Raw genomic sequence first — 24409 nt, 5'->3', positions numbered from 1 at the left:
CATTTTATCTGTGTGTCAAAACTGTTTAGAAATTTGACCGGAAATTAAGCTTTAAAGCTGATCTTAATGTTCGATATGCTTGACTACTCACCGATACCAGAGTACTGATACTATTGATACTCTGAATTTCAAATAACGATGTGGCAGGGTCTACAACAGAGGTGGGCAATCTCGGTCCTCGAGGGCCGGAGTCCTGCAGGTTTTAGAGGTGTCTCGGTTCCAACACAAGCTGATTCCAATCAACAGGATCGTTATCAGGCTTATGCAGAGCTTGCTGATGAGCTGATCATATATCAGCTGTGTTAGAGAAGGGAAACATGCAAAACCTGCAGGACTTCGGCCCTCGATGCCCACCTGTGGTCTACAATATCTTGACAATAGTGATAGGAGAACAAGAGTGAGCTGTGCGACTTTCATCCATCACTCTGCCCTTCACCAGGCTCGTCGTCAGCAATTATGGGTGAGTATATATATATATATATATAAATATTACCAGCTGTTCATTTCTTTTTACACTTGTATGCCAATTACGAATTTAAAAACCTGGTTACAGACATGCTGAATTTTAAAATCTTAACCCATTTTTAGAAGGTCAGCGACCCCACACATGACGAGGAAAATAGCATCAGCACGTACTGCTCTTATACCGTTGACCCGACTTAAAGCAACACTAGGGAACTTTCAATTTATGTCCGTCTTTGTAATGAATGGGGAAAGGGGGGAGTGACATATGCCATAAAGCAGTCAGCACATTTGTAGTTTTTTTTTCTGTGGCAGTGTTCCTACAATCCTCCTCAAAGTTGCTTAGTGCCAGTAAAAATGATACGGACCCCCTCAAGCCATGCCAAAGGTACCATTCAACTAGTTGTGAGTTAATTTTTCATCAAAAGAGTTATGAAAATATTTTATTAAGGCTGAAAAGTTCCTTAGTGCTACTTTAAGAGGGTTTTTTTTAAATGTATTTTTTATTTGTACCCCAAGACTTTGCCTTATACAAGTAGGCTAGCTTTATGCTAGCACACGATGCAACGAAACTGGCGTCAATACTGCAGTCATTATAACCCTTAAAGCAAAGGCTGTTTGAACACAAACAGTGCACCAAGATGTTTTAAGTCAATATAACAATACTTTACCCTCTGCAAAAAAACAAATACAAAATCCCTGCTTCTTACTGAGCTGTGAGCGTCATCTTTGTGTATTTATGTATACATGATCCTGCCCTCTGCTGGCCAAGTTGTGCAAATCAGCCGTTATGCACAAACTGTCGGATATTAGATGGATGGAATGGATGTTTGATTCTTTGCATTCCACTTGTATTTAATTATGCTATTAATGCATGTCTTATAACGTACGGAAGCGTAGAACTGACATAGCCCAGTCAAAACTGTTTACTCCACAAGTGCAATACTGTAGAGTGCTGTTTTTGTTATTTGTTTGTGTTTTGGAGACGTATTAATGGCATTTCTATTTCAATGGTGAAACCCAAATGAGATGTCTGTTGTAATACCAAGACTCGTCTATGAGAGGCAGCATAGTGCCACGAACCATCTCTCAACTGCCTGAAAATACAGAAGATACAGGGTTGTAGTAGAAGAAAGTTTTTGTTTTGAAAGCTCGACTAACTGAATTCGTAAACAGGTTTAACATTTCGGGGAAGAGTAATCGCACGCCAAACCACAGGATTATCGCTCAATAATCTTTCAGATGTCCTCCAATCTCATCGTTGTTGACTTTGAAGTGAGGGGAAAGTACTGAAATTTGGCCTGATTGTTAGTATGCGTGTACCCCGCTTGAGACATTGCCTGTGCACTCAACTGTGGTTTGTAAATGACCAGATTTCTGCTTTGACAGGGATGTGCACAGAGCGGCGTTTGTGTGAGGAAGCAGTGCGGTTGTCACGCCACAGATGAAAGCGCTTCCTTCTCGTGAGAGCTTTAGAGTCCTCCAGACACAGTGACCTCACTTCATCTTCACTCACTCGATTATTTGATCAGTTTGGGCCTGATTGCTTCAGGGGTGGCCCTCGATTCTGGTGAGTTTTCACAGCAACTATTTACATGTTACACTGGTCTGTAGTGTTGACTTTGTTAAAAGATGAGTTGAGTTGTATTAATTAAAGCAACGTGATAATATAATCATGTTATCTTTAAATGATTCCCTATTAAATAATAATATATTATAGGGCTACAGCTAGCATGTATTTCAATAAGATAATTTTGTTGATGTATCTGGTAAATTTTTTTAATTGCCATCCCTTTATTTAAAAAACAACAACATGCCCTTTCAAATTGACAGTGCAGACAATTGTCAGACTTATTAATTATGATTCACTTCCTGGTTTTGTCTGTAACATGTCAAAAAATCTGCAATAATGTTGTTTTCTAAAGTAGAGGCAAATAATCAGTCTACTTGCATGGAGGACTACAAAATTATTATTTTTTAAACTATAGAAGCAGAAATTCTGACCATTTGGACAATTTATAGATACTTTTAAACAAAACAAGAAAATAAATAAATGATCCAATCATCAAAATAATTAATTTGACAATCAGATAGTCAATTAATTGTTGCATATCTTAATAAATGTGTTGTAATACTAATGGCATCTTTATAATTTGGAATAGTTAATTGACTATGTTCTTAATTATTATAGTTGAAAAGTATTTTATTTATTTATTTTTATAATCAAAAGAAAAAAATGATTACATTTCTTGTAAATACAACAATTATGAATGGTTAAAAAAATGGATATTTTTGTGTCATTACAAGTGAATCAAACTATTCCAGTATTGAAATTTCCTATTTGGAATTATTTTATTTTATTTTTTAACCATTTTATTGTTGCAATTTTATTATTAAACGGGTTGGAATTGTGATGGAAATCTTGGAGTACTGCCTTTTTCAAATACATTGAAATGAATCTATTGGCATCTATATTCTTGCCATATTAGTTCTAACACCTGACATTTGCTATAATGTAGTTTGGTTGGCATTAAAAGACGCAGCTCAGAACCTAATGTGAAAATGAATTTTCTGCTGCTATCTAGTGTCCAAGTGAAAAAACTGCATGTTGTTTTTGTATTGATTAAACAAGACCACCGAAAAAAGACACTTGTTATTGTAAAATGTAAGATTACGATCGCAGCATGACTGCGACTGATCGTGTTTACAGCAGAATTCCCTCTCATTAATCAACGCGATTGGATTAGGGGATGAATGTCTGCCTGTCCTTCCTCCAGAGTGATGCCTCGATCCTTCTTGGTCAAGCGAGGAGGGCTGCACCCCCTTCAGTCAGGACAGAGGATGAGTGTAGCCGAAGAAGAAAGGGGGGCTCGAGAGTCATCCCTGGGGGACGCCACAGTTGCTCCACAGGTTGTTGACGAGGTTGCCCTCGATTCGCTGCAGCCGGTTCGTGGTGACCAACACTGTGAAGGTAATCAGCGACATACAAAAAATAAAAAATAGTTAACTAGTATACATGTAAGATGCTCAAATAGTATTTCTTACACATGTCGTAGACCATCCTGCTGATAAAGTTGAAAATTGGCCTCGACATCACGTGACTTCAGACAGCCAAAAGTCATCAGGACTGGACGTCTTACATCAGAACATCTGTGACGACTCAAAGATGTTTTCTGCCGGTCAAGAGTGCCCACTCTGTGGCAATGTTGGCAATTGCTCCATTATAGTACAAACACATTCAACTAGGAAATGTCTTCATGCTGAAGCACGTGATTTTGTTTTTGCAGGTATTTACCCATTTGTCCAGTTTTAAGAGGCACCTATACAAATGTCATGGAATCACGTCCTACACAACAGAGGGTGAATCATGCAAGAAGGTAAGAATTGATTGTTTTAGGTGGTACGAATGCTACGCAAATCATTGTAGCATTAGCATGCAATGCTAAAAAGCCTTTCCACCAAGAACCACTTCGCGACTCAACAAGCACATAGCGACACACTTGTGAAACACTTGTCTCGTGTAATTAACCGATTGTTCACAAATTACAGATATCACAAATCACCGCAATACCCCCCTCCCCCATGGCTGTAGAACATATATGAGATCTGCCATTATGGAGTGCGACAAAAATCAATGCAAACACCCTATATAGCCTGGACATAATTTTACTTTCTTATATAAAAATGTAAAAATAAAAATAATATAAAAATATAAATATACAATAATATGAAAAAAATAATTTTTTATTCAAATTATTTTATATAAAACATTTTGTTAAGTGGTGAAAATATTTACTTTGCCATGAAGTGATTCAGTTACTAACTCAGTTACTTTTTGGAGCAAGTAATGAGTAACTATAACTAATTACTATTTATAAAGTCACATTCCCAACACTGGATTCGGAATTGGTCCCACGTCAACTGTCCCAAAGGCGGCTATGTGAATCCCTACACAACCAGTGGCGAATCCGAGGTCAATCTACTACAAAACAATCTGCTAGCTACTTTCTACATCGCGAGGCGCTAGCAAGCAGCTAGCGATTGAGCTAACAGGTTTCCGGGGCTCCTCTCGGCCAGCGGCTGGGCGGCGTGCGTGCTCAGCTGCGATCACATCCTCGAAGAAACATTTTCAGTGTGTAGGTATAGCTAGCTAGCTAGCTAACTGCTTGTTTGGAACTTTATTGCGGGGGGCAGACACCCAATTGCCACATTGGGTACTGTTTTAGCATTGTGTTTATGCGTGTCAGGACGTCAGGGCATTTGGCTGCAGCGTGTGTGGGAAAGTGTTCAAGCGCTCGTCCACGCTGTCCACTCACCTGCTCATCCATTCCGACACGCGGCCCTACGCCTGCCAGTACTGCAGCAAGCGCTTCCACCAAAAGTCGGACATGAAGAAGCACACTTTCATACACACGGGTGGGTGTCTGTGATGTCTCTCACTAAGAAAACACGTCAGACACCACGTTTAGACATCCCATAAGTTGGCCTTTTTTGTGTGTCAGGCGAGAAGCCGCACGTGTGTCACATATGCGGCAAATGCTTCAGCCAGAGCTCCAACCTCATCACACACAGCCGCAAGCACCGGGGTGACTGGCCCCACCGTTGCCCTCGCTGCCTCTTCAGCTTCCAGGAGCCCGTGGACCTGTGGCAGCACCACTGCGCCCAGCGCTGACACATCAAACGGAGATCCTTGGAGGCTTTGGGTGAAACTGAAGCAGCCCGACTGCATCGTAGCACAAATTGAAGTGGGGAATCACTTTGAACTGGAATTTACAGACTTGACGTGTAATATCGAATTCAATAAACGCTGAAAATGGATGAAGTTGGATACTGGATCCCCCCCCTGTCCTTTTCTATACAAAACAAATGTTTTGTATACATGTGCAAATGATTTGTCTTGCATCTAAAACTTGGAGAATCTGCTTCTACAACCTCTGAGTGGATTCTGGCCAGAAGCCAGGGCCAAATTTGGTCAAAAAAAAATGGTGTCTTTCAGTTAAAAGGTAAGCAGATTGTGTTCATGGAATTAGCTTAGCGACGCTATCAGCATTGAAAGTGAAGTGAAATACATTTACACACACACTGGTTACACTTCTACTACACTGTAAACAGGTGAGTGAGCCAGACTGTTATTTGGAGATTTTGAATGTCATGAACTCGAGTGCCCAGCTTAGTTGCTGTACATTTCAGAAGTTATGATGATGGCAGTTGCACTTCAACATGAAAGCAAAAATAATTACATGATTGAGTAACATTTGAAATAATCGTTGAAAGAAAAAAAGGACAATAAGAGCGTATTCATTAATTATTTAATGTTAAAAGGAACTCTGACTAATGACAAGTTTGCTCTATATGATTTATTTGATTATTACTAACATAGCTGTGATATTAATTTTTCAAAAATAATTTCCAGTTTAATACATTTTGTAGAAACTTTATTTGTACGTACACCGCCATTGTTATTTACGTCGCAATGCATTGTGTGTGTAGTGACCAGTGACCTCTAATGACTGGATAGCCGATAACCCATGCAAGCCGTTGAAGCGACAGGGCGGCCATCTTGGACGGGAGGCGTGGTGGTTGTGGCGGGGTGGTCACTATTTTATAACATCTAAAAAATAAAAAAATAAAGTAAACGGTATGTGCTGCTTTGAAAACCCCCTTTTTCTTTTATCGCTCAGTTCCTTAGACCCCAATATTAGATTTGGCAAAGGCATCTTTTGTTGAATTACAATTATAATGCTTTAATTAAAAAAAGATATATACGTGTTTAACATAAATGTATACATGTATTTAATTTGTGGTAGGGTTAGGGTAATAAGATGTTAGATAATGGCACACAAATCGAGTAAGCCCTGCAGTATTGCTCTGCATCCAGGGCTACTTGGAACACAGGCCGGCGTCATCAGAAAACAATTACGCAAAAACACCTATAGAGGGAGACAAAGCAACACGAACACAAGGCAGCTCCATTGCAACGTTTTCACTCTAAAAGCCTTTGCTTCTCCTTTTTCATCGTCTCCAACTCGCCTTCTGTAATTTACGTACATCCTCGGAAGACTGTCAGGGCGCAGTCGCTGACATTGGGCTTGACTTGGTGAAGAACAAGACGGGGACACAGTGCCGGTTTGAATCGTGTTTATTCAAAGTTGACAAGGGCTTATTTCCATTACAACATTTCATGCTAAAAGTCTGCCTCGCGTTTGTACCACTGAGCTCTGGCAACGACGTCATTGGAGAAGTCGCCTCCAGAGGTGTTCTCGTCGACCCTGTCATATGCTCGCACGGCTCGCGGGCCACAGTTGTAGGCCGCCAATCCACCTGCAGAGATTTAATGGAGAATAAACCAAACGATGGCACATGCGAAAAGTGTACAAACAAACAAACCTTTGAGTTGTTGCTCTGGAGTCCAGGCACGGAACATGTTCTTGATATTACCGATCACACCGATCAAGATGTCTGTGCCCTGGCGGATATGTTCCTCGCTGTCCCATCCGCCTTTTGGAGTGTGATAATTCTTACTAATCTGCACATATAGTAAGGGTGAGGTGAGGAGAGCAACATCATTATAAAATGCTTACAAACCTGCATGAGTCCCCAGCAGTCGTCTCCCCATCCCTCTTTCAACACATGTCCAGCCCTGGACTGTCTGGAAATGATGCCAGCGATGATGGCAGGGTCAATTCCCTTTTGCTGTCCTACTTTCTGGATGATGGCCTTATAATTGTTCATTGTGTTCACATCTGTTTGTGCCATATTGTGGGATGCTTCCTCACCTTCAAATAGAGACACCACACATAGGCGGGGGGTAGTTTTTGGAGGTCAGCATGATTTTGTAAATCCGTAACGTCCCCAGTGCAATCACTTTGCTCAATCTTGCACTGAATTATTTGATTGATTATTTTGTAACCAGGACATCATTGTCCCTCCATGAAGAAATCAAGGTTACAAAAAAAGTGGACATTTACCCTTATATGGCAGGCAGTCTTGATTGGCTGTTTCCGCGGATGCGCCACTTGTGTCAACCTTCATGATGTCCCCGTAACCTAAACATGTGACATGACAGCTCATCAACATCTTCATTTCACTGGAGGAAATTTCAGCGTAAGAAAAGTCACGCTCACCCATCGTCTTCGTCAATGTGTGACCACCTACAGTACATTTGGAAAGAGTCTCGTTAGTTTCATTCCATAACACGGCCCAAATTCAAATGACCATTCGGCGTTGGCGGGTTCATTTTCGACGCTCCAATATGTACTTGTGGATTATTCTCATTCATCCAGGTCATTTATTTATCAGGGCGTTGAATCTATTGCACCTGGGACTGCTCTATTTGTCCGAGAAGACATTTTTCCCCTCATCTGAGGAGACTTCATTGTGTGCAGTTGTTCCAGCACGCTTCAATCATCACAAGATGTTCCTTTGTAGAATATATACAGATCATGTCACCGTTTATTAAAAGAGCAACAGAAGCTTTCACATTAAGTTGAAGTTAACCACCTGCAGGGATGCAGCAGCAAGAAAGAGTTGACAAGTAAACGGTGCATAGCTACTGTAGCCATGATAAATGATCAACTAAAAACAGGTCGACTAGCACTGTCTAAAGGTAGAAGATAAGAAGATTCAGTATTAAAGCTAAGTAGATATAGACAAATACCTGTTTCTCAACGTTGCTGGTGTTGAGTGTCTTGCAGTTGGACAGCCTCGTTCAGTGTGAGACCAGCCAGCTTTCGCTCCCCTTTATGTTTGTTTGACCTCTGGTACTTTCACTTTTCCTTTCACAGAAAGCACGTGGTAAGGGGCTTTCTCAAAATTGGGTCCTCGTGGGTCGGTGATGTTTCCATCCTCCAGGAAGCTCTGCAGACGCCTGATAACGATCCTAATCTTTAGAATCAATTGTGTAGGAGGAAGGAAACATTTACGTTTCCATTAGAGTCGCTATTTACATAAATATGCCAGTAATATTAACAGGAAATTGAAAGGAATGTGAACTTTCCTTTTTACAGGAACAGCCCTTTTCGAGTCAAATCACATTTATTATTTATATAGCCATTAATCACAAAAGAGTCACAATGGGCTTAAAACCCCGTGAAATTATCTCTTATAGAAACCAGCCAGTTCTCCATTCTCCTTTTACTTTCTTGTTTGACCCCTGGTTCTTTCACTTTTTCCGTTTCACAGAATGCACATGGTAACATTTTATGACAATTGTTAATGATTTGTAGCGCAGTAGTTAAAGACAAATTTATGATTAAATCATCTTTTTTTGAGAGAGCTCAGTATTGTTCATTCGGTAATCTTAAAGATTTAACATGTCATCATCATTGCTCTCTTGCTTTTTTTTGTTGTTGCTTTTTTTGTGCGTGCGTGTGAGTTTGTACTCATTAATTCACCTAAAACCTATAAAAATTTCCATACCCTTCACCTGAACCGAGTACTTCAGAATCCCGATAGTCGTGAAGTTGTCAGGAGACCTGAGGAAGGATCAAAGAAAAGAGAGAAAAGTGAAATCCAGCTACACAGCTTTCACCAACCCCAGAAGCATATAAATTCCAACAAATTAGGGAGACCTCACGAGACCAAAGGAAAGACTAAAGGAAGGAAGGATAGATGATCCACAGACATCAGCCTCCACCGATTCAATGACCAGAGGAAGAAGCAAATTGTGTTTGAATTTCGGTAGATGCTGGTGTGGTGGATCTGGCATGCATGAAAAACCTCCACCAAAGAGGGGAGCCGTCGACCCCCGGCCAAGACAGGGCGAGCACAACCCCCCAGGGCCCCCCCAGGCCTCGGAAGCGCCAGGGCACAAACCCAGAAGCCCGGAGCACCCCCCACCCCAACACGGCCTGCGGTAGGCCCACCAAGCACCCCAACGGCCCTTAGCCCCCGCTCCCCCCACCACCCCCACCCACAATGTCGTCCTAATTTTTTTTATCCTGACCTCTGTCAGAGGTGTTCTCGGATATGCCTGAGAATATTCAATTCTCCCGCATGCTACGGGATTTGACATCCAAAACCGTTTCTTTTAGCGTTTTATTCTCCTTTTTAATCGTCTCCAACTCGCCTTCTGTAATTTACGTACACCCTCGGAAGACTGTCAGGGCGCAGTCGCTGACATTGGGCTTGACTTGGTGAAGAACAAGACGGGGACACAGTGCCGGTTTGAATCGTGTTTATTCAAAGTTGACAAGGGCTTATTTATTTCCCATTACAACATTTCATGCTAAAAGCCTCCCTGCCGTTTGTACCACTGAGCTCTGGCAACGACGTCATTGGAATAGTCACGTCCAGTGGTCTTGTTGTCGACCCCTTCATATGATTCCACGGAACTCGGGCCCATGTTGTAGGCCGCCAATCCGCCTGCAGAGGTTCAATGGAGGATGAACCAAAAAGATGACACGTGCGAAAAGTGGACGAACAAAACAAACCTTTGAGTTGTTGCTCTGCAGACCAGCTCGGGAACTTCTTCTTGATTTCATTGATCATATAGATCAAGATGTCTGTGCCTTGGCGGAGGTGTTCCTCGCTATACCATTCGCCTTTCAGAGTGTGCCACCTCTTATCAACCTGCACATATAGAAAGTAAAGTGGGAAGGACAGCATAGAAAACCATTTCAACCAGTTTGTACAATTGAATCATTCTAAAATGCCTTCCGAACCTGCATGAGTCCCCAGGCGTTGCCATGGTCTCCCCATCCATTATCTAACGCATTTCCAGCCCTGGATTCTCTGGAAATGATGCCAGCGATGATCGCAGGATCAATTCCCGTTTGCCCTCCAACTCTCTGGATGACACCCTTGTACTTGTTCATTCTGCCAAGATCAATTTCTGCCATGTCGTTGGATCCTGCCACACCTTCAAAGAGAGACACCGCACATGGAGGTGGGTGGGAAGGCTGTTAATTAATTAATTTATGTATTTATTTATTTTTTGGGGGAGGGATGAATGCAGCAGTCCATAAAGGGGTGATGGGAGCAAAACAAGTACGTCACATAGTTTTTCCTTGCAAGGTTCTGAACCGTCTGTATAACACTGACTTAAATGATAAATAAATTAATCTGGCATAATTGAAGGTGTGGTATCGGAGGGTTACTGATCAAATCATCTGAATATCTGTAAAGGGGTGCCACAAGGGTCTATTTTCGCACTGCAGTGTTCGTCCTTGTATATTATTGTTTCAAGGTTCGTAGTAAATACTGTTGAATTCATCCCTACACAAATTACACAATAATCTCCTCAATCTGCCTCACTTCAGCTCTCTGTTTGAATCTTGCACGGAATTATTTGAATCATTATTTTATAACCAGGACATCAATGTCCCTCCGTGAAGAAATCACGGTTACAAAAAAGGGCACGTTTACCAGCATGTGGCAGGTTGTCTTGATTGGCTGTTTCCCGGGATGCGCCACTTGTGTCAACCCTCATGATGTTCCCGTAACCTAAATATGCAAATTCCAATTTATCCACAGGACAGCTCATCAACATTTTCATCGTAGGCTACTAGAGAGAAAAGGCACGCTCACCCATAGTCCTCGTCAATGTGTGTGACCAGCTACAGAGCAGTCGTAAACAGTCTAGATAAAAATCAAAAAAATCAAATGATCATTAGGCAAATTGACAAATGTGTGTGCTGGCGTGCACGGGAATGTTATTCTGAGGATGCGCAAAATAAAAAGTGGAGAGTGGCTGGGATTACTTTTCTCCACTGATCTGAATATAAAGTATTATTGGATGGCCGACAGGCCAAGACTTTTGAAGCCATATTGTTACTCCCAAGAAACGTTTTCTCGTCATACGATCCCATACATTTTAGAGAGTATCGAAATTGGAGAACATTTGAGACAGTACTTGTATAGTTTTTTTTTATTAAAGAATTATAACTGCAATTCAACAAAAGATGCCTCTGCCAAATCTACATTGTAATATTGGGGTCTAAAGAACTGAGCGATAAAAGAAAAAGGGGGTCTTTAAAGCAGCACATAACGACATACTTGTTAACTTATTATTTTCTTCTTTTTTTTTTTACTTATTAAAACTATAGTGACTAAATCCCCACCCCCCGGCCCTATACTAACTGCCTACGAGCTGTATATGTCTAATCTGTTCGCATAACCGTATAGTTATGTAGTAGTGTGCTCGCGAGATGGGAGGAGAAAGATGGCCGCCCTGTGACTTCAACGGTTGCACGGACGCGTATCGGCTATCCAGTCATATTTTCAGATCAGTGACTTTTCTCTCACAAATGCTAACAGCTAAGGGATATTAGCTAATCATTTTGGCGACTGTTACGAACTGTATATGTCTAATCTGTTCGCATAACCGTATAGTTATGTAGTAGTCTGCTCGCGAGATGGGAGGAGAAAGATGGCCGCCCTGTGACTTCAACGGTTGCACGGACGTGTATCGGCTATCCAGTCATATTTTCAGATCAGTGACTTTTCTCTCACAAATGCTAACAGCTAAGGGATATTAGCTAATCATTTTAGCGACTGTTAACAGCGCGGACTGCTGCAAAAAAAAATGTCCAGTGCTGCTGCATAAATGATTAACTAAAAGCAAGTCACTACACTGCCTGAAGTTAGAAGATAAGCAGATTCAGTATTCTGACAAAGTCGATAAATGGACAAATACCTGTGTCTCAATTTTACTGGTGTTGAATGTTTTCCAGTCAGATAGCCTCGTTCAGTGTGAGACCAGCCAGCTTTTGTTCTCCTTTATACTCTTGTTTGACCCCAGGTACTTTCACTTTCCTTTTCACAAAAAGCATGTGGTAACACTTTATGACAACGATTGTTAATCATTTGTAGCGCAGTAGTTAAAGATGAAGTTATGAGAACTCATGTTGAATTCATAATTTGAACATAATAAAAAAAAACTGATTTGCAAATTGTTAGTTAATAATTTGGAAATGCATGATGATCAGGTTTAAAATACTATTGGAATCCAAGTAATTTGTATGTACATCCTATCTGCATTAATTCATGATGTACAAATGATTTGTGATACATTACCTTGCTATGCAATCATGAAGAACAATATTTAACCAATATTGAGGAAATAATTTGGACTAATTCTAGTTTGGTTGTTCCATTGTGTTTCATGCTTGATATTTTTCTTATCTGTAAAATCTTGAAGCGATTTGTGTTTTTTTTTTAAATCACACACACAAAGATAATACATTGCGTAAGTGGAATATTGAGCACATCAGTGATCTTTACAGTTATTTAAATCATACAGATTAATCTCATATGGATAGTGGGCTTGTTATGCAGTCATGATAAACAATTATTAACCCACACGCATGCACGCAACTCACCATAAATACACGTCTAAAGCATTCATTTAATATTTAGTCTGTGATCATGTTTTTTTTATTCAAACATTTACTTCCAATGTTAATGAAATGTCAACGTACTGTTACACCGTGGTGTGGTTTGTCTGTCTTTGTTTTCGTTATTCTAGTCATTTCCTGTTTTATATTGAAGTCTTGACTCCTCTCGTTTCAGGTTGCTTGCTCTTCCTTGTGTGTTGTCGGCCCAAGCCCCTGATCCCTGATTGTTCCCACCTGTGCCTCGTTAACCTCATCTGTTAAATAGTCTGCGTCTCCACTGTCTTGTACATCATGATGTGTTACCCTCGTGTCCACTGAAACGTTTTCACGGCCGTGGTCTCGTGAGCTTTTTTTTTTTGGCCTTGTCACGTGAGTGTTTTTAGGTTCCCCTTTTTTACCTTTCTTATTGGAGTGCCTTTTGTTGTTTATCTCTGCCTTGTGATGGCAAAACGAGGCTTTTTGAAGCTCTGAAATGGTTCACAACCCGAAGCTTCATTCAGTACCCTTGGGTGCCCTCTTGTGTCAGCAGGCATAATTGTTGTACATTTGGGTTTATCATCCAAAATAAATATGTGACAAATTGTGAAAAACAAATAAGTAAAAAAAAGTATAATAAAACTTAACCTTTATTTTTATTTTTTTTAATGTGTTTTCTGTTTTGTTTTGGGGGGTGGTACATGATTGGAGGACGTCAGCGCGGTCTCGGATTTAGTTGTCCTATTAATTTAAAAAGTGGGAAATAATTAGTTCCAGTAACGCTGCAAAGATGATGCATCATAACACAAATCATAACTTTGCACGAGCATGTAACATTAAAAGCTCCGCTCCGTGTGCGTATTTCATCTTATTTGGTGGCACGAAATAGAAATGCTCCCACACTTGAAAACGCTTCCTGGATGGCTCCCTCCAGTCAAAAAGTCCAAAACTCCGAATGTCAAACAATAAGCGACAGCTATTTGTAACGTAAAATACGTGTAGAACACGGACACGATGCCGCTGCGGTGTTTCGGCCCGTTTAAATGCACTGATTCTCGCTCCAAAGTGTCAAACTCCGCATTTTAAACCAAAGCAGTCAGCTGAATGATATATCGTCAAATCCGCTTACCTGAACAGACTCTCCTTTCAAAGGGTGTGGCTCCTCATTTCCCTCCTTCGCAGTAACATGATCTCATGAGGGGACAGAAGTCACTTAAGTCTGATGTCGATTCGCCTCGATTGCTCACCCCTTCATTATGTAAGGCTCTACCCGTTCTTACTTCATTCCAGTAAAAAATGGACAGCGCCCACATTGCGTAACCTCATATGGCAGTGATAAGGTACTAGAATTATAGCATTATTTGTTTTGTTATAATAGCTCTCGTACTAAAAGACTTGGGCTTTTGTTATTGACCTAGATAAGTTTAGCTATCTTTATTTACAATTGCTGATTGTTTTGTGACCGATGAAATGGGTCTAGCTTTTCATTTACTAAATGGTCAGAGTGGAAAATTTGAAAAGAATGACAAAAATAGATTTACATTTAAGATAGAAGATTTAATGGCAAAATAGCCCAAAGGTTTTAATAGCAAAAATACAAATGAGCAAAAAGAAAGAACATTTAACAGACCAAAAATTGCTGTCAAGTTGAAAACATTCTACTTGACTTCCCCTTTAATTCTAACACGTGGAAAACAATGTGTATGCGTGTTCTCCCGGGCTCTTAATTTGCTCTAAATCGCAATATAAAAAAAAATAATAATAAAAGAAGAAGAAAAAAAAGCTGTTTCTGGCTAAGTATCATGCCATAAAATAAGAACTATAAGCAGACAACCTTTAGCAAAATGCGGATTTCTTAGTTATGAAGCTGTGTATGATCATCTTCACAGGCCTTTTTAATCAACTACATTTTGCAATCCCCATCAGACTTTTTAGGCCTCTCTCAAAATTCAATCAAATCAATTTAGCAATCCCTGGTGGCTGAGTTTAAAGGGGCAATGTATAAAATCGTCTTAAAAGGCAACGTGTCAATCATCTTAAAGGGCAAATGTGTTCTTAGGCCTCACTTTTTTAAAGGGGAAGTCAACCTTGACAATAATATGTTATATGTGACCTCACTAGTCTAAACATGACATTCTGGTTAATATTAATATTACATTTGTGGAATATGAGCCATGAAACAAAAATCCAGTCGTTTTTATCCATCTCAGGGGGGCGGCCATTTTGTCACTTGCTGTCGACTGAAGATGACATCACAGTTGCTCAGGCAACGACCAATCACAGTTCAGCTGTTTTCTGATCTGTGATTGGTTGTTACCTGAGACCTAAAGAACTGTGATGTCATTTTCTCTCTACAGCAAGTGGCAAAATGGCCGCCTTCTGGTATGAAAAAAAACTGCTGGATTTTGCTGCTTAACTCGTATTCCACTAATGCAATATTAACCATAATAGCGCATTTAGACTCGTGGGGCTGCATAGAACATATTGTCAAGAAAAAAAAAATTGTGTTGACTTCCCCTTTGACAAATTACCATCCGTCACATCATTGAACGTGGCGTGACTGTTCCATCCGCTCCTCCACTACATCATTTTCATGCTAAAAGCCTCCCTGCCGTTTGTACCACTGAGCTCTGGCAACGACGTCACTGGAGTAGTCGTCTCCAGAGGTGCCCTTGTCCATCCGTTCATATGTTCGCACATCATCCGGACCAAAGTTGTAGGCCGCGATCCCGCCTGCAAAGGTTCAATGCAAAATAAACCCACAAGATGGCGCATGTATCATGTGAGAGTTGACGAACAAACAAACCTTTGAGTTGTTGCTCTGCCGTCCAGTTGGGGAACTTCTTCTCGATTTCATTGATGAAACCGATCAAGATGTCTGTGCCTTGGCGGAGATGTTCCTCGCTATTCCATCCGCCTTGCGGAGTGTGCCACTTCTTATCAACCTGCGCATATGACAGTGAAGACGAAAAGGACAGCAACTGAATTTCCCATTAACAAATTAGAGCTTGTCTTGTTAGGGTCTGGTGAGCTGAATTTTTTTCCGGTGACTTTGAGCGAGAAGAATCACTGGAAAACCACTTCAACTTATCGTATCCTTTTAACATCTATGACCAACCTGCATGAGTCCCCAAGCGTTGCCTTTGTCTCCCCAGCCGTCTTCCAGGACATTTCCAGCCCTGGACTCTCTGGAAATGATGCCAGCGATGATGGCAGGGTCAATTCCCTTTTGCTGTCCTACTTTCTGGATGATGGCCTTATAATTGTTCATTCTGCCCAGATCCGTTTGGGCCATGGTGTTGGATGCTGCCACGCCTTCAAAGAGAGACGCCACCACACATAGAGGAGGGCGGGGAGTTAGTTTAATTGAGTTTAGTTAGTTTCAATTAGTGGAGGCCAGAGTTAAAAACAAAAGCTGTTAGGATGCACTCAAATTGAATAAGCTGCCAACAGAAGGGAAGTCTAAGTTTTCTTCCGTACCTATGATTAGTACAGTCTTTTAAAATAAATCGTGTTTACCGTCGTACGGCAGTCCGTCTGGTGCTGATGTTTTCTTGGATGCTCCATTTGTGTCAACCTTCATGATGTCCCCGTAACCTAAATGCAAATTCACATTTATTCACATAACTTCTCATCAACATATTCACAAGAGGAAATTTTGGCGTTAAAAAAAAGAAGCCACACTCACCCATTGTCCTCGTCAATGTGTGAACACCTAAAGCATAGCCGAAACGGTCATTAGTTTTATTCCACAACACAGAACAAACTCAAATGAGCATTAGTACGGAAATATTGTTATGACGCCATCTGGTGGCATCTTTGTGTCAAGCAACTATGTTGAACTGAGGGGAGGAGCTAAATTTAGTCAGGCGCAGCCTTGAAGGAAAAAGTGCTTTGCTTCCTTCTTGTGCATCTTTCGACATTTGTGGTCCTCTTTAGCCGGGCATCAATGACGTACATTACAGTCAGATGTTTCTTATTTGTGGCAAGGCTAACCCTGATCTCCTCATATTTACTGTATATGAAATGCCAGTAACCTCTCTAAACACCCAGTTAAATCTTTTCTTCCTGTTTCTGCAAATGTCCGCGCAAGCCGTCCTGAATTTCGTTAGAAAGCAATGTCGTACGGTGACAGACAGACAGACAGACAGACAGACAGACAGATACCTCGATGATGATTGATGAGTCTCAGTCGGTCAGCCTTGTTCAGCGTTCTACCAGTTTACTTTCTTTCCCTCGACTTCTCCTTTTATACACTGTGCTTCCTCTATTGCTTCTTACTTTCTTTGTTAAGGTGTACACTACTTCACTACTTGTTCATCCAGTTCCCCCAATGGAATTTCCCAACTGTATATGGCCAATGAGCTTATACAAGTGTTATGGTACTTTTCCCTTTAGCAGAGAAGATGTATACTGTCAGCTATAGTGTATTATTATTATTAATAATAATATTATTTTAATAATAATAATTTACTTCAGTGAAATAATGATTTTGTAATATTGTAGGGGAAATGTAGGAGAATACTGTAATGTAATATGCCTTGAATAAAAATCTATTGTATAAAAATAAGAATAACAGATTTTTTTCACATAACAAAATAATGTCGATTTGCTATAATAAAAAATATTATTTTACAAATTGTGATACTATAGCTTATTTACCATAAAAAATCTCATTTTGAGAAAAAATAACAATCTACGATAATCAATATTAAAAAAAGAATACAATTGTAACATAACAATTGACACTATGACAATAAAATGCTTTTACTATAGGAAAAAGGTCATCGTACAAGACTCATTTAAGTTTTAATGTCGCAAGAATTAGTTGTAATTTATGAAAGATAACTAATAGTTTTAGTTGACATTTTACCAAGATGTTTTTTCTTTTAGGATAATATAGTTTGAATGCTATATTAAAAAAAATTGTAAATTAAAAAAAAAAAGTTGTAATATTGAGTGAGTAAAATAAATGATTTTTTAAAACAACAATATTAATATTGAGGTAAACATCTTACAAAGTATAGTACATTTTTAAATAATAATAAATTAAGCTTGAATATTTTAGGGAAAAGAATGAAGCTGTAATTGTAAAAATTGTGGTATTAGAATAAAATCCTGATATTGAAAAAAATAATTGATATTAGGAAAACCAATAATTCTACAGGAAAAGTTAACATTTTGTGAGGGGGGGAAATGTATGATATACAAGATTTTCTTATTTTCTTTTTTTAACTTTAAAACAAGGTCAATGTGTGAACATTTTTTTATTTTAGGAGACTGACTTTTATAGTAGTCAAAATATTACATGAATATAAAGTACGAAAAGAGAAAGTAGTCAAAAAAGATAATTTGACACAAAGAACAAAGCTAAATTGTTTTCTCATAAGAACTAATTTAATACTTTAGCTTTCCCTTGTTGTGTGTAAGCCGTTGCCCCACCTTAAAAACGAGTAATACATCGTTTGGTGTTTTCATTTTAAACGGTTTTATAACTGGGTGGCGCGACATGGCCTATAATCTTGTAATTGGAGTGCATTGTAGTCAGTGTGCGTTTCACATGTTGCAATGAAACTTCCAAAAGAAAAAACGTGAATAGGAGTGGCTGTGAAAGCATTCATGTTCAATACAGAGCTTGTACTAGGATTGCTGGGATGCAAATTAAAATAGCTTTTTATTAACAATTGCATAGTGAGTTGTTCTTCAGTCTTTCTATTTTTGAATGTCCTGTGAAAACTGCAGAAAGTATGTTATTGCATCTATATAGAAAAAAAAATAGTAGGACTGTTGCTGTTTACAAATTCACAGATGAAATACTAGAGCTAGTACACTTGCTAGCAAAATCACGACACAAAAATGTTTCTTATGTATCAATAAAAGTTATTGGGTACATTTTCAGTCTTTAGTCCGCAGCTATAAATAAAACGGCATCACCATAGACTTTTACACGGGATCAAACTTTAAAAAACAAAACAAAAAAAACTGCGACTTCCAATTGGCATGCAGTGAAAAATACTTTTGACAATGATAAGCATGCCTTCTAACGTTTAAATGTGCCAATGGTCGCTCTATTTTATTCTATTCTATTTTATGCGCCATATAGAGTTGTCAGTGACTGAAATGGTCCCAGTGTGTTATTTCAGAAAATAACGCATCTCCGGGACAGGCAGTGTAGTTGACCATCTGCCTGTGGCCATGGATGGTGTAATTGGCCACAAGTTTCCCTCCGTCCACCGCGCAACGTGTCAGGCGATGGCGTAGAAGGTCCATGGCGTGACGCGACGGAGGAGTTGACGTGTAGTTGCCGATGATCGATACGCCGAATCCCAGATTGTTGTGTCCTCGCGTGTGCGTGCCGAGGAGGTTCCAACCCCGGCCTTCGTAGATGTAACCATCCGAGCCCACCACGAAGCTGACAGGACAGAACACATGTTTGTAAAGTAAGCTGCATGGAATGTGAGAGGGTGTTTATAAACAGGGAAACGTTACGGACCACAAAATTCTGCTCGATTAATGCTAATATACAACGTGAATATTGTAGTATACGAGTAGATATAGTAAGTCAAAAAACTTTTTTTTTTTTACAAAGTTTTTTACATAAAATCCAACTCTCTTTTGCTATACTATAAGCAACAATTCAACAAAATCAAACAGAAAATAGTATAAGATAGCTTAATGCTAACATACAATGTGAAAATTGTAGCATAAGAGCTGAAAAATGTTGGCGTATTTTTATTATTCATTTTAATATCAAATATTATTTAATTTGTATTTCATACCACTTTGTAGGTATAAAATTAAAGCGGAAATATTCAGGACTGACACAGGTTGATCCGCACATACTCTAATGTAACCAGCTCCGTGGTGAGTGAAATGACAAAATCACATGGCCACAAATTTGCTAATACGCTGGATTATACAGTATTCTGAACTGGCTCATGCCCATGAAGTGGGCGCAACCAGAGAGAGAGAGAAAAAAATGACATTGCAGCAGAGCCTCAAGAGGTTTCAACTAACAATAAAGTTTGCTAACCTGTGGACAGCTGGCGGGCCATTTATGTTTCTTATACGTCCTTGCTTGAGTGACGGACGAAAGTCTTCCCCGTTTTAGTGATGATTAGGCTACTTGAAATTATATTCTCGCAGGAGCATTCCTGGGCATGGCCGGAGGACCGCGGAGCACGGCCGAGAACGCTGGAGCCTCCTCGGGCATGAAATTTGGCATTTGCCGGCCCTCTACCTCCCAGGACGCAAGCCCGCAGAGCGACGGGCCGTACACCGTTGGAAAGGTCTCGTTGAGACGAATCCGAGGAGGCCCGTATATCTCAGGTAGTTTGTAGGGTTTGGGTTAGGGTTACGCTTGCCCAGAGACTTCCAAGACACAAAGGATTTTCACAAATTTACCCCACCGGCGATGGTTCCCAACCCGGGTAAAAATTCGGCGTTTGCCGGCTCACTTCTCAACCACTGACTGTTTACCGGAGAACTAGTCAAGTAAGCCAATTGTGCGCATGCGCGATGTCAATGCTGCTTTACTGACAGCTTTTTTTGCCATTCAAAAGGCGCACGTACTCAAACAACCTCTAGGAGCTAACGCAACTTGATTTCTCATTGCACATGCGCGAAACAAGCTGTCGGCTTTCCACCTCTCCGCGAGGAAGATTACACATTGTATAATAGAGGACACTGACCGATAAGTATTTTCAACTATTTTATTGAAGGGCTTGGACATGCACCGCATTAATAGCTTATTATGACCGCTCGCCACTTGGATATAGTAAGTTTTTCTCAAAAAATCCAACTCTGCCTTGCTATACTATAAGCAACAATTAAAACAAAAAAAACAAAAGAGAAAATTGTATAAACTGAAACGTCTCACCTGTATCCAATATCACTCCAGTTGCGGACCTCCTGGTGGAAGTGCTGCATGGCTCTCATGTCCTGCGAACACTCTGGGAAGGACAGGCAGGGCCGCGAGGGCTCATAGGTGTGGTGAACGTAGAGAAAGCGGAGGGGTAAAGACAGTGGGATGCGGGTTCCCTTGTGAGCCTTTGCCCTCCATTGGCAGCGAGGGATGATTTGAGGACAATCTGCAGCAAAAGGTCTGTTGTCTTTTTGTTTTTCACTTTTAGGATGAATGAGGATGAAAATTAGGAGTCGGTTTAATTTGGTTAAGGTTGGAGATACAAGTTGTGGTAGAGGTTAGGACAAGTTTAGTTTAAGGGGTCAGGCTACTGTTAGGTTAAGATTTGGTTTTAGGATTCGATTAGATTGACTGACAGTCTTCTTTTTTTGAATGTCCATGATGTGCTAATTAAAGGTGAGTTTATTGTGCAGAGTTAGTCCCAAAGGTTAGGTTTAGATTAGGTTTGGGGTAGGGTTAAAGCCTGGATTTGGGGTCCAGATCTTTGGTTAGTTAGGATTAGAGATAATGTTAGGTTTAGTGTTTGCCGTTAGGGTTTGGTTTGAAATTAAGGGATACTTTTGTGACTTACCCCAGTACTTATGCACAAATGCTTCTAGTCCCTCCTTTACCGCCTTGTTGACTCCAGTGTCCAAAGCGATCCACTCCGTCTTCTCCAACCTCCAGACCAGTTCGAGTGTGTCCATCACCTCCTTCTGAAGGTCAAGTCGTTCAAGAATGGATCGAGAGATCTCCCTTCGCCTTGGACTAACATGTTTGGACAAGGCATCGAGACCCTGGCTTCTATGCAGGTTAAAACTGTAATATTCTTTTAGGATTTCACTAAGAGCACGTGGCTCTTCAGATTTGGGTAGTTGGCTGATATCCGTGCCCAGTATTATTCCATCCATACCCCCATTAATAACTGCGTCAGTGGCCAGGGTGGCAGGCCAAGACAATTTGAACACTTTGGGGCGTTCCACGCTGTCCCAGCACCCGTCCGGCCCCATTTGATTAGACACTGGAATGTCCTGGAGGCTGAGGAAGGATAACCCAAGCGTTCTTCCCAAGGTGAGCGAAAAGAGCCCGCTGGCTGTGGTCACCTCCAGTTTGGCTTTCAGTCCGGCTTCAATCCCCAGCAGCAAAGGCGCCAGGGCGACCGTGGTGCCGTCCGGCGTAAGCGCCACCCCTCGCTCCTCGCCACTGTCCGTTACAATGTGGTGGATTGCCTTGTCGAAAAAGCTGAAGGATGAGGCGTTGAGGATGGCCGTCTCTAGCCCTGCGGCGTCTGTGAGGTTATTGGAAGCCCCCAGGAAGTGGATCGTCATGGCATCGTCATGGCCGGCGGTCTTGCGCAGGGCCCTTACTAGCGCCAGTGGGGACAGACCCGGGTTGGACTCTTCCACCTCTTTCACTGCATGGATGAAGTTTTCCATGCTCCTCAGATGGACGCCTGGCGGTGCAAAGTACTTTAGTCTATCACTAGTTAATGTAGTGACCTCAGAATGTAATTATATTTTTTTTTCTTAGATGGATAGATGAGAGAGGATTCTCTATTTATTTAGTTTAGTTTTTCCTTGCCCTCTTGTGGGGTTAAAATCAGTGCAGGTTGTTACTATTTGTCAACTGTGGGTGTGTGAAACCTTTTTAAGACTCTTTTGAACTTGAAACTTATACAGTGAAATATGTGACCTCTCAACCATTCTTGGAACCAAGAAGCAAACAAGCAATGTACACACATTTAAGCCCCCCCCCCCCCCCCCCCACACACACACACAAAAAAAACCCGATTAATGTCAACAATCTATTGATTGAGCAATTGCACAACAGTATCCAGATGCAGGAAACTACTACTACTACTGTTAAAGTGTTGCAATTACTGCTGTGAAGAAAAGTCATTCGATGAAAGTTGAAACCCATTGCACAGTACCCGAGGTCAGTGTTTTCAGCCGAGTCACATATTTAACATGACAAAAAGCGCACAACAATCGAAATGTCACAAAAAGCATATACTCCTAGCTATTATTATTTGTAGTAATGGAAGTAAGTGGATACCCGGGTTAACCCCCCCTGTTCTCAAAGATTCTAACACATTAGACCCTCTATTTTTTTTGTGTGGGACCCCCTCGCAAACAAGATGTTGCATCTCAAGGGGGTTATCCCACGATGATAACATTGACCCCAAAGATATTAGGAGGGTAAATTATACCTTCTCTTCTGTCATCTAGAGAAAGAGAATTTAATTGTACTGCCTGTCAATATGTTGCTGGCATAAATGAATAAACGAAACACATTAGCTGTGGTCGTTTAAGGAAATCGAATCAAGTGAAATTACATAATTAAGTCACAGCTCTTTTCTTCAAATTGAACACTTATTGGGGGTAAGCTAAAAGATGAGTACTTTTCTGTGGCCAGCGAGTATATTTAGATGAAAGAAAGACAAGCACTATTGTTCAGTGCTTTTCAGAATAATTCAGGTCATATCACAAATATATTTGTAAGTCAACACTCATTTCATATCACACAGTATGTACTCTTTTTCCGCTTCTTGTTTTTTGACTACTCAGCCGCCCAACTGCATTCCCCATTTTTTCCCCCTTATTTGCATGTGTGTTTACATATAAAATTTAAAAAAGCAAAGAATATACAATAAATGACCAAAATCCAAATCATACCTGTCGGCCTGCATGATATTAATGTGAAGCAGTAGGATGACACCAAGATGAAGAGTGACAGTCGAAAAGACGCCATCTCAGCTTAAATGGATAAAAGTAGTCAGGGAGGCAGAATTAAAAGCATATGGCTTTCAAATTTTACAATGTTCCCAGGCACAGTGACTCGAGTGGTGTGTGTACGCACTTCATGTACCCGTGAGGACGAGCACACGGCTACAAATATTGATTCAGCCAACAGGAAGATGCATCATGAGCTAAACAGTGACAGCCCCCATGCAAGTTGCAAAGGTCACAACCTCATCAATCATCAAGTGAAAGTCCATCATCGTTGGTGTATCCTGATGGTGGAGTTTTGTGTGAGAGTTGCAGTACAATAAAGTTGTATGCCAAATATTGCATACTAAATAAAAAAAATATTAAAATAAATACAACGTATTATTATTATTAGTGTATTTGTTTTATAAAAAATATATTAAAGGTCAGTAAATAATGGTATAAAAGAACATACATACACGCATACATACATACTGTAACAATCCGCAGTGTGGCACCGCGCCACGGGATGGCGCCTCTTTTTGTTTTTTTGGGTGGCTCCGAGCCCACTGTTTTTTTGTTTTGTTTCTTTTAATAAAATGAACCCGTGGACTTTCAGTTCTTTTGTTGCTCTACCGTTTTTGCAGTCCCGCTGCGCCGTCCATGGCCGATCAGCCACCGCGCGTTACAATACATACATACAACATACAGTGATTCACACATACATACATGAATGCATGGATCATACAAAACAACGATTTTGAGCATTTTCATTTATTGCACCACCACCTTGTGGAGAAAAGGGAACATAGCATACAGTGATCAACCACTTTAGGCACACAGTTGAATGAAAACAAAAATCAGATTTTAACAATCTCACTTTACAGTGGTGATAGAGTAATAATTTAATAATGTGTTTGTTGTTTTTGGTTGTAGTTAAGATATATGTGTGCCTTTTTTACACCGTCATATCTTTTTTTTTAAATTAATTTAATAACAAGTTCAACAAACATTTGGCATTAAAC

General features: G+C 40.4%; 5 protein-coding genes across 7 annotated transcripts; 1 reads left to right on the top strand and 4 right to left on the bottom strand.

Moving 5' to 3' along the window:
- The first annotated feature begins 344 nt into the window (after positions 1–344).
- On the top strand, positions 345–5860 carry LOC147169640 (uncharacterized). 3 transcript variants are annotated; one of them, XM_086082985.1, is made up of 7 exons: positions 345–460; positions 1852–2032; positions 3240–3433; positions 3519–3667; positions 3750–3839; positions 4710–4878; positions 4965–5860. In XM_086082985.1, exons 3-7 carry the CDS (start codon positions 3244–3246, stop codon positions 5132–5134), a joined length of 768 nt encoding a protein of 255 aa, XP_085939111.1. In that variant the 5' UTR covers positions 345–460; positions 1852–2032; positions 3240–3243; the 3' UTR covers positions 5135–5860. The 3 variants fall into 3 exon arrangements, with proteins under 3 accessions (XP_085939111.1, XP_085939110.1, XP_085939109.1); XM_086082984.1 differs by lacking the exon at positions 345–460 and adding an exon at positions 472–1737; XM_086082983.1 differs by lacking the exon at positions 345–460 and adding an exon at positions 472–1769.
- A 725-nt stretch (positions 5861–6585) lies between these two features.
- Positions 6586–8317, bottom strand: LOC147169639 (lysozyme g-like). Its single transcript, XM_086082988.1, has 6 exons — positions 8120–8317; positions 7587–7613; positions 7431–7508; positions 7048–7238; positions 6850–6988; positions 6586–6783 (listed from the first exon to the last, which is right to left on the bottom strand). The coding sequence occupies exons 2-6, from the start codon at positions 7588–7590 to the stop codon at positions 6647–6649; spliced, it is 549 nt and encodes a 182-aa protein (XP_085939114.1). The 5' UTR covers positions 7591–7613; positions 8120–8317; the 3' UTR covers positions 6586–6646.
- Positions 8318–9622: 1305 nt separating this feature from the next.
- Positions 9623–14067, bottom strand: LOC147169638 (lysozyme g-like). The gene is made up of 7 exons (XM_086082987.1): positions 13903–14067; positions 12098–12216; positions 10990–11040; positions 10828–10905; positions 10125–10321; positions 9894–10032; positions 9623–9825 (listed from the first exon to the last, which is right to left on the bottom strand). The coding sequence occupies exons 3-7, from the start codon at positions 10991–10993 to the stop codon at positions 9689–9691; spliced, it is 555 nt and encodes a 184-aa protein (XP_085939113.1). The 5' UTR covers positions 10994–11040; positions 12098–12216; positions 13903–14067; the 3' UTR covers positions 9623–9688.
- A 242-nt stretch (positions 14068–14309) lies between these two features.
- LOC147169637 (lysozyme g-like) lies at positions 14310–17089 on the bottom strand. The gene is made up of 6 exons (XM_086082986.1): positions 16941–17089; positions 16462–16488; positions 16293–16370; positions 15892–16088; positions 15580–15718; positions 14310–15506 (listed from the first exon to the last, which is right to left on the bottom strand). Exons 2-6 carry the CDS (start codon positions 16463–16465, stop codon positions 15370–15372), a joined length of 555 nt encoding a protein of 184 aa, XP_085939112.1. The 5' UTR covers positions 16466–16488; positions 16941–17089; the 3' UTR covers positions 14310–15369.
- Positions 17090–18423: 1334 nt separating this feature from the next.
- On the bottom strand, positions 18424–23565 carry pglyrp2 (peptidoglycan recognition protein 2). The gene is made up of 4 exons (XM_086082976.1): positions 23352–23565; positions 21269–22129; positions 20653–20863; positions 18424–19185 (listed from the first exon to the last, which is right to left on the bottom strand). Exons 1-4 carry the CDS (start codon positions 23425–23427, stop codon positions 18882–18884), a joined length of 1452 nt encoding a protein of 483 aa, XP_085939102.1. The 5' UTR covers positions 23428–23565; the 3' UTR covers positions 18424–18881.
- Between the last annotated feature and the right edge of the window lie 844 nt (positions 23566–24409).

This window comes from Leptonotus elevatus, chromosome 8 (assembly GCF_054856555.1).
Source record: "Leptonotus elevatus isolate MCC_2025b chromosome 8, RoL_Lele_1.0, whole genome shotgun sequence".
In the NCBI taxonomy this organism is placed as follows: domain Eukaryota; kingdom Metazoa; phylum Chordata; class Actinopteri; order Syngnathiformes; family Syngnathidae; genus Leptonotus; species Leptonotus elevatus.
Note: the sequence above shows the minus strand (reverse complement) of the source record. Positions and strands in the feature narration are given on the sequence as shown.

What these genes read in the sequence shown, in the direction of transcription:
- LOC147169637 (XM_086082986.1), bottom strand. An exon ending in AGACGGACTGCCGTACGACG is followed by an intron (nt 16,089 to 16,292) that starts GTAAACACGATT and finishes CTCTCTTTGAAG; the next exon opens with GCGTGGCAGCATCCAACACC. An exon ending in ACGCTTGGGGACTCATGCAG is followed by an intron (nt 15,719 to 15,891) that starts GTTGGTCATAGA and finishes TCATATGCGCAG; the next exon opens with GTTGATAAGAAGTGGCACAC.
- LOC147169640 (XM_086082985.1), top strand. Translation starts at nt 3,244, where the DNA reads ATGCCTCGATCCTTCTTGGTCAAGCGAGGAGGGCTGCACCCCCTTCAG. An exon ending in TGGTGACCAACACTGTGAAG is followed by an intron (nt 3,434 to 3,518) that starts GTAATCAGCGAC and finishes CACATGTCGTAG; the next exon opens with ACCATCCTGCTGATAAAGTT. An exon ending in AGGGTGAATCATGCAAGAAG is followed by an intron (nt 3,840 to 4,709) that starts GTAAGAATTGAT and finishes TATGCGTGTCAG; the next exon opens with GACGTCAGGGCATTTGGCTG.
- LOC147169639 (XM_086082988.1), bottom strand. An exon ending in AGACTGCCTGCCATATAAGG is followed by an intron (nt 7,239 to 7,430) that starts GTAAATGTCCAC and finishes CTCTATTTGAAG; the next exon opens with GTGAGGAAGCATCCCACAAT. An exon ending in ACTGCTGGGGACTCATGCAG is followed by an intron (nt 6,989 to 7,047) that starts GTTTGTAAGCAT and finishes CTATATGTGCAG; the next exon opens with ATTAGTAAGAATTATCACAC.
- pglyrp2 (XM_086082976.1), bottom strand. Translation starts at nt 23,427, where the DNA reads ATGGCGTCTTTTCGACTGTCACTCTTCATCTTGGTGTCATCCTACTGC. An exon ending in AATATCATGCAGGCCGACAG is followed by an intron (nt 22,130 to 23,351) that starts GTATGATTTGGA and finishes TTGCACCGCCAG; the next exon opens with GCGTCCATCTGAGGAGCATG. An exon ending in ATTTGTGCATAAGTACTGGG is followed by an intron (nt 20,864 to 21,268) that starts GTAAGTCACAAA and finishes CTTTTGCTGCAG; the next exon opens with ATTGTCCTCAAATCATCCCT.
- LOC147169638 (XM_086082987.1), bottom strand. An exon ending in AGACAACCTGCCACATGCTG is followed by an intron (nt 10,322 to 10,827) that starts GTAAACGTGCCC and finishes CTCTCTTTGAAG; the next exon opens with GTGTGGCAGGATCCAACGAC. An exon ending in ACGCCTGGGGACTCATGCAG is followed by an intron (nt 10,033 to 10,124) that starts GTTCGGAAGGCA and finishes CTATATGTGCAG; the next exon opens with GTTGATAAGAGGTGGCACAC.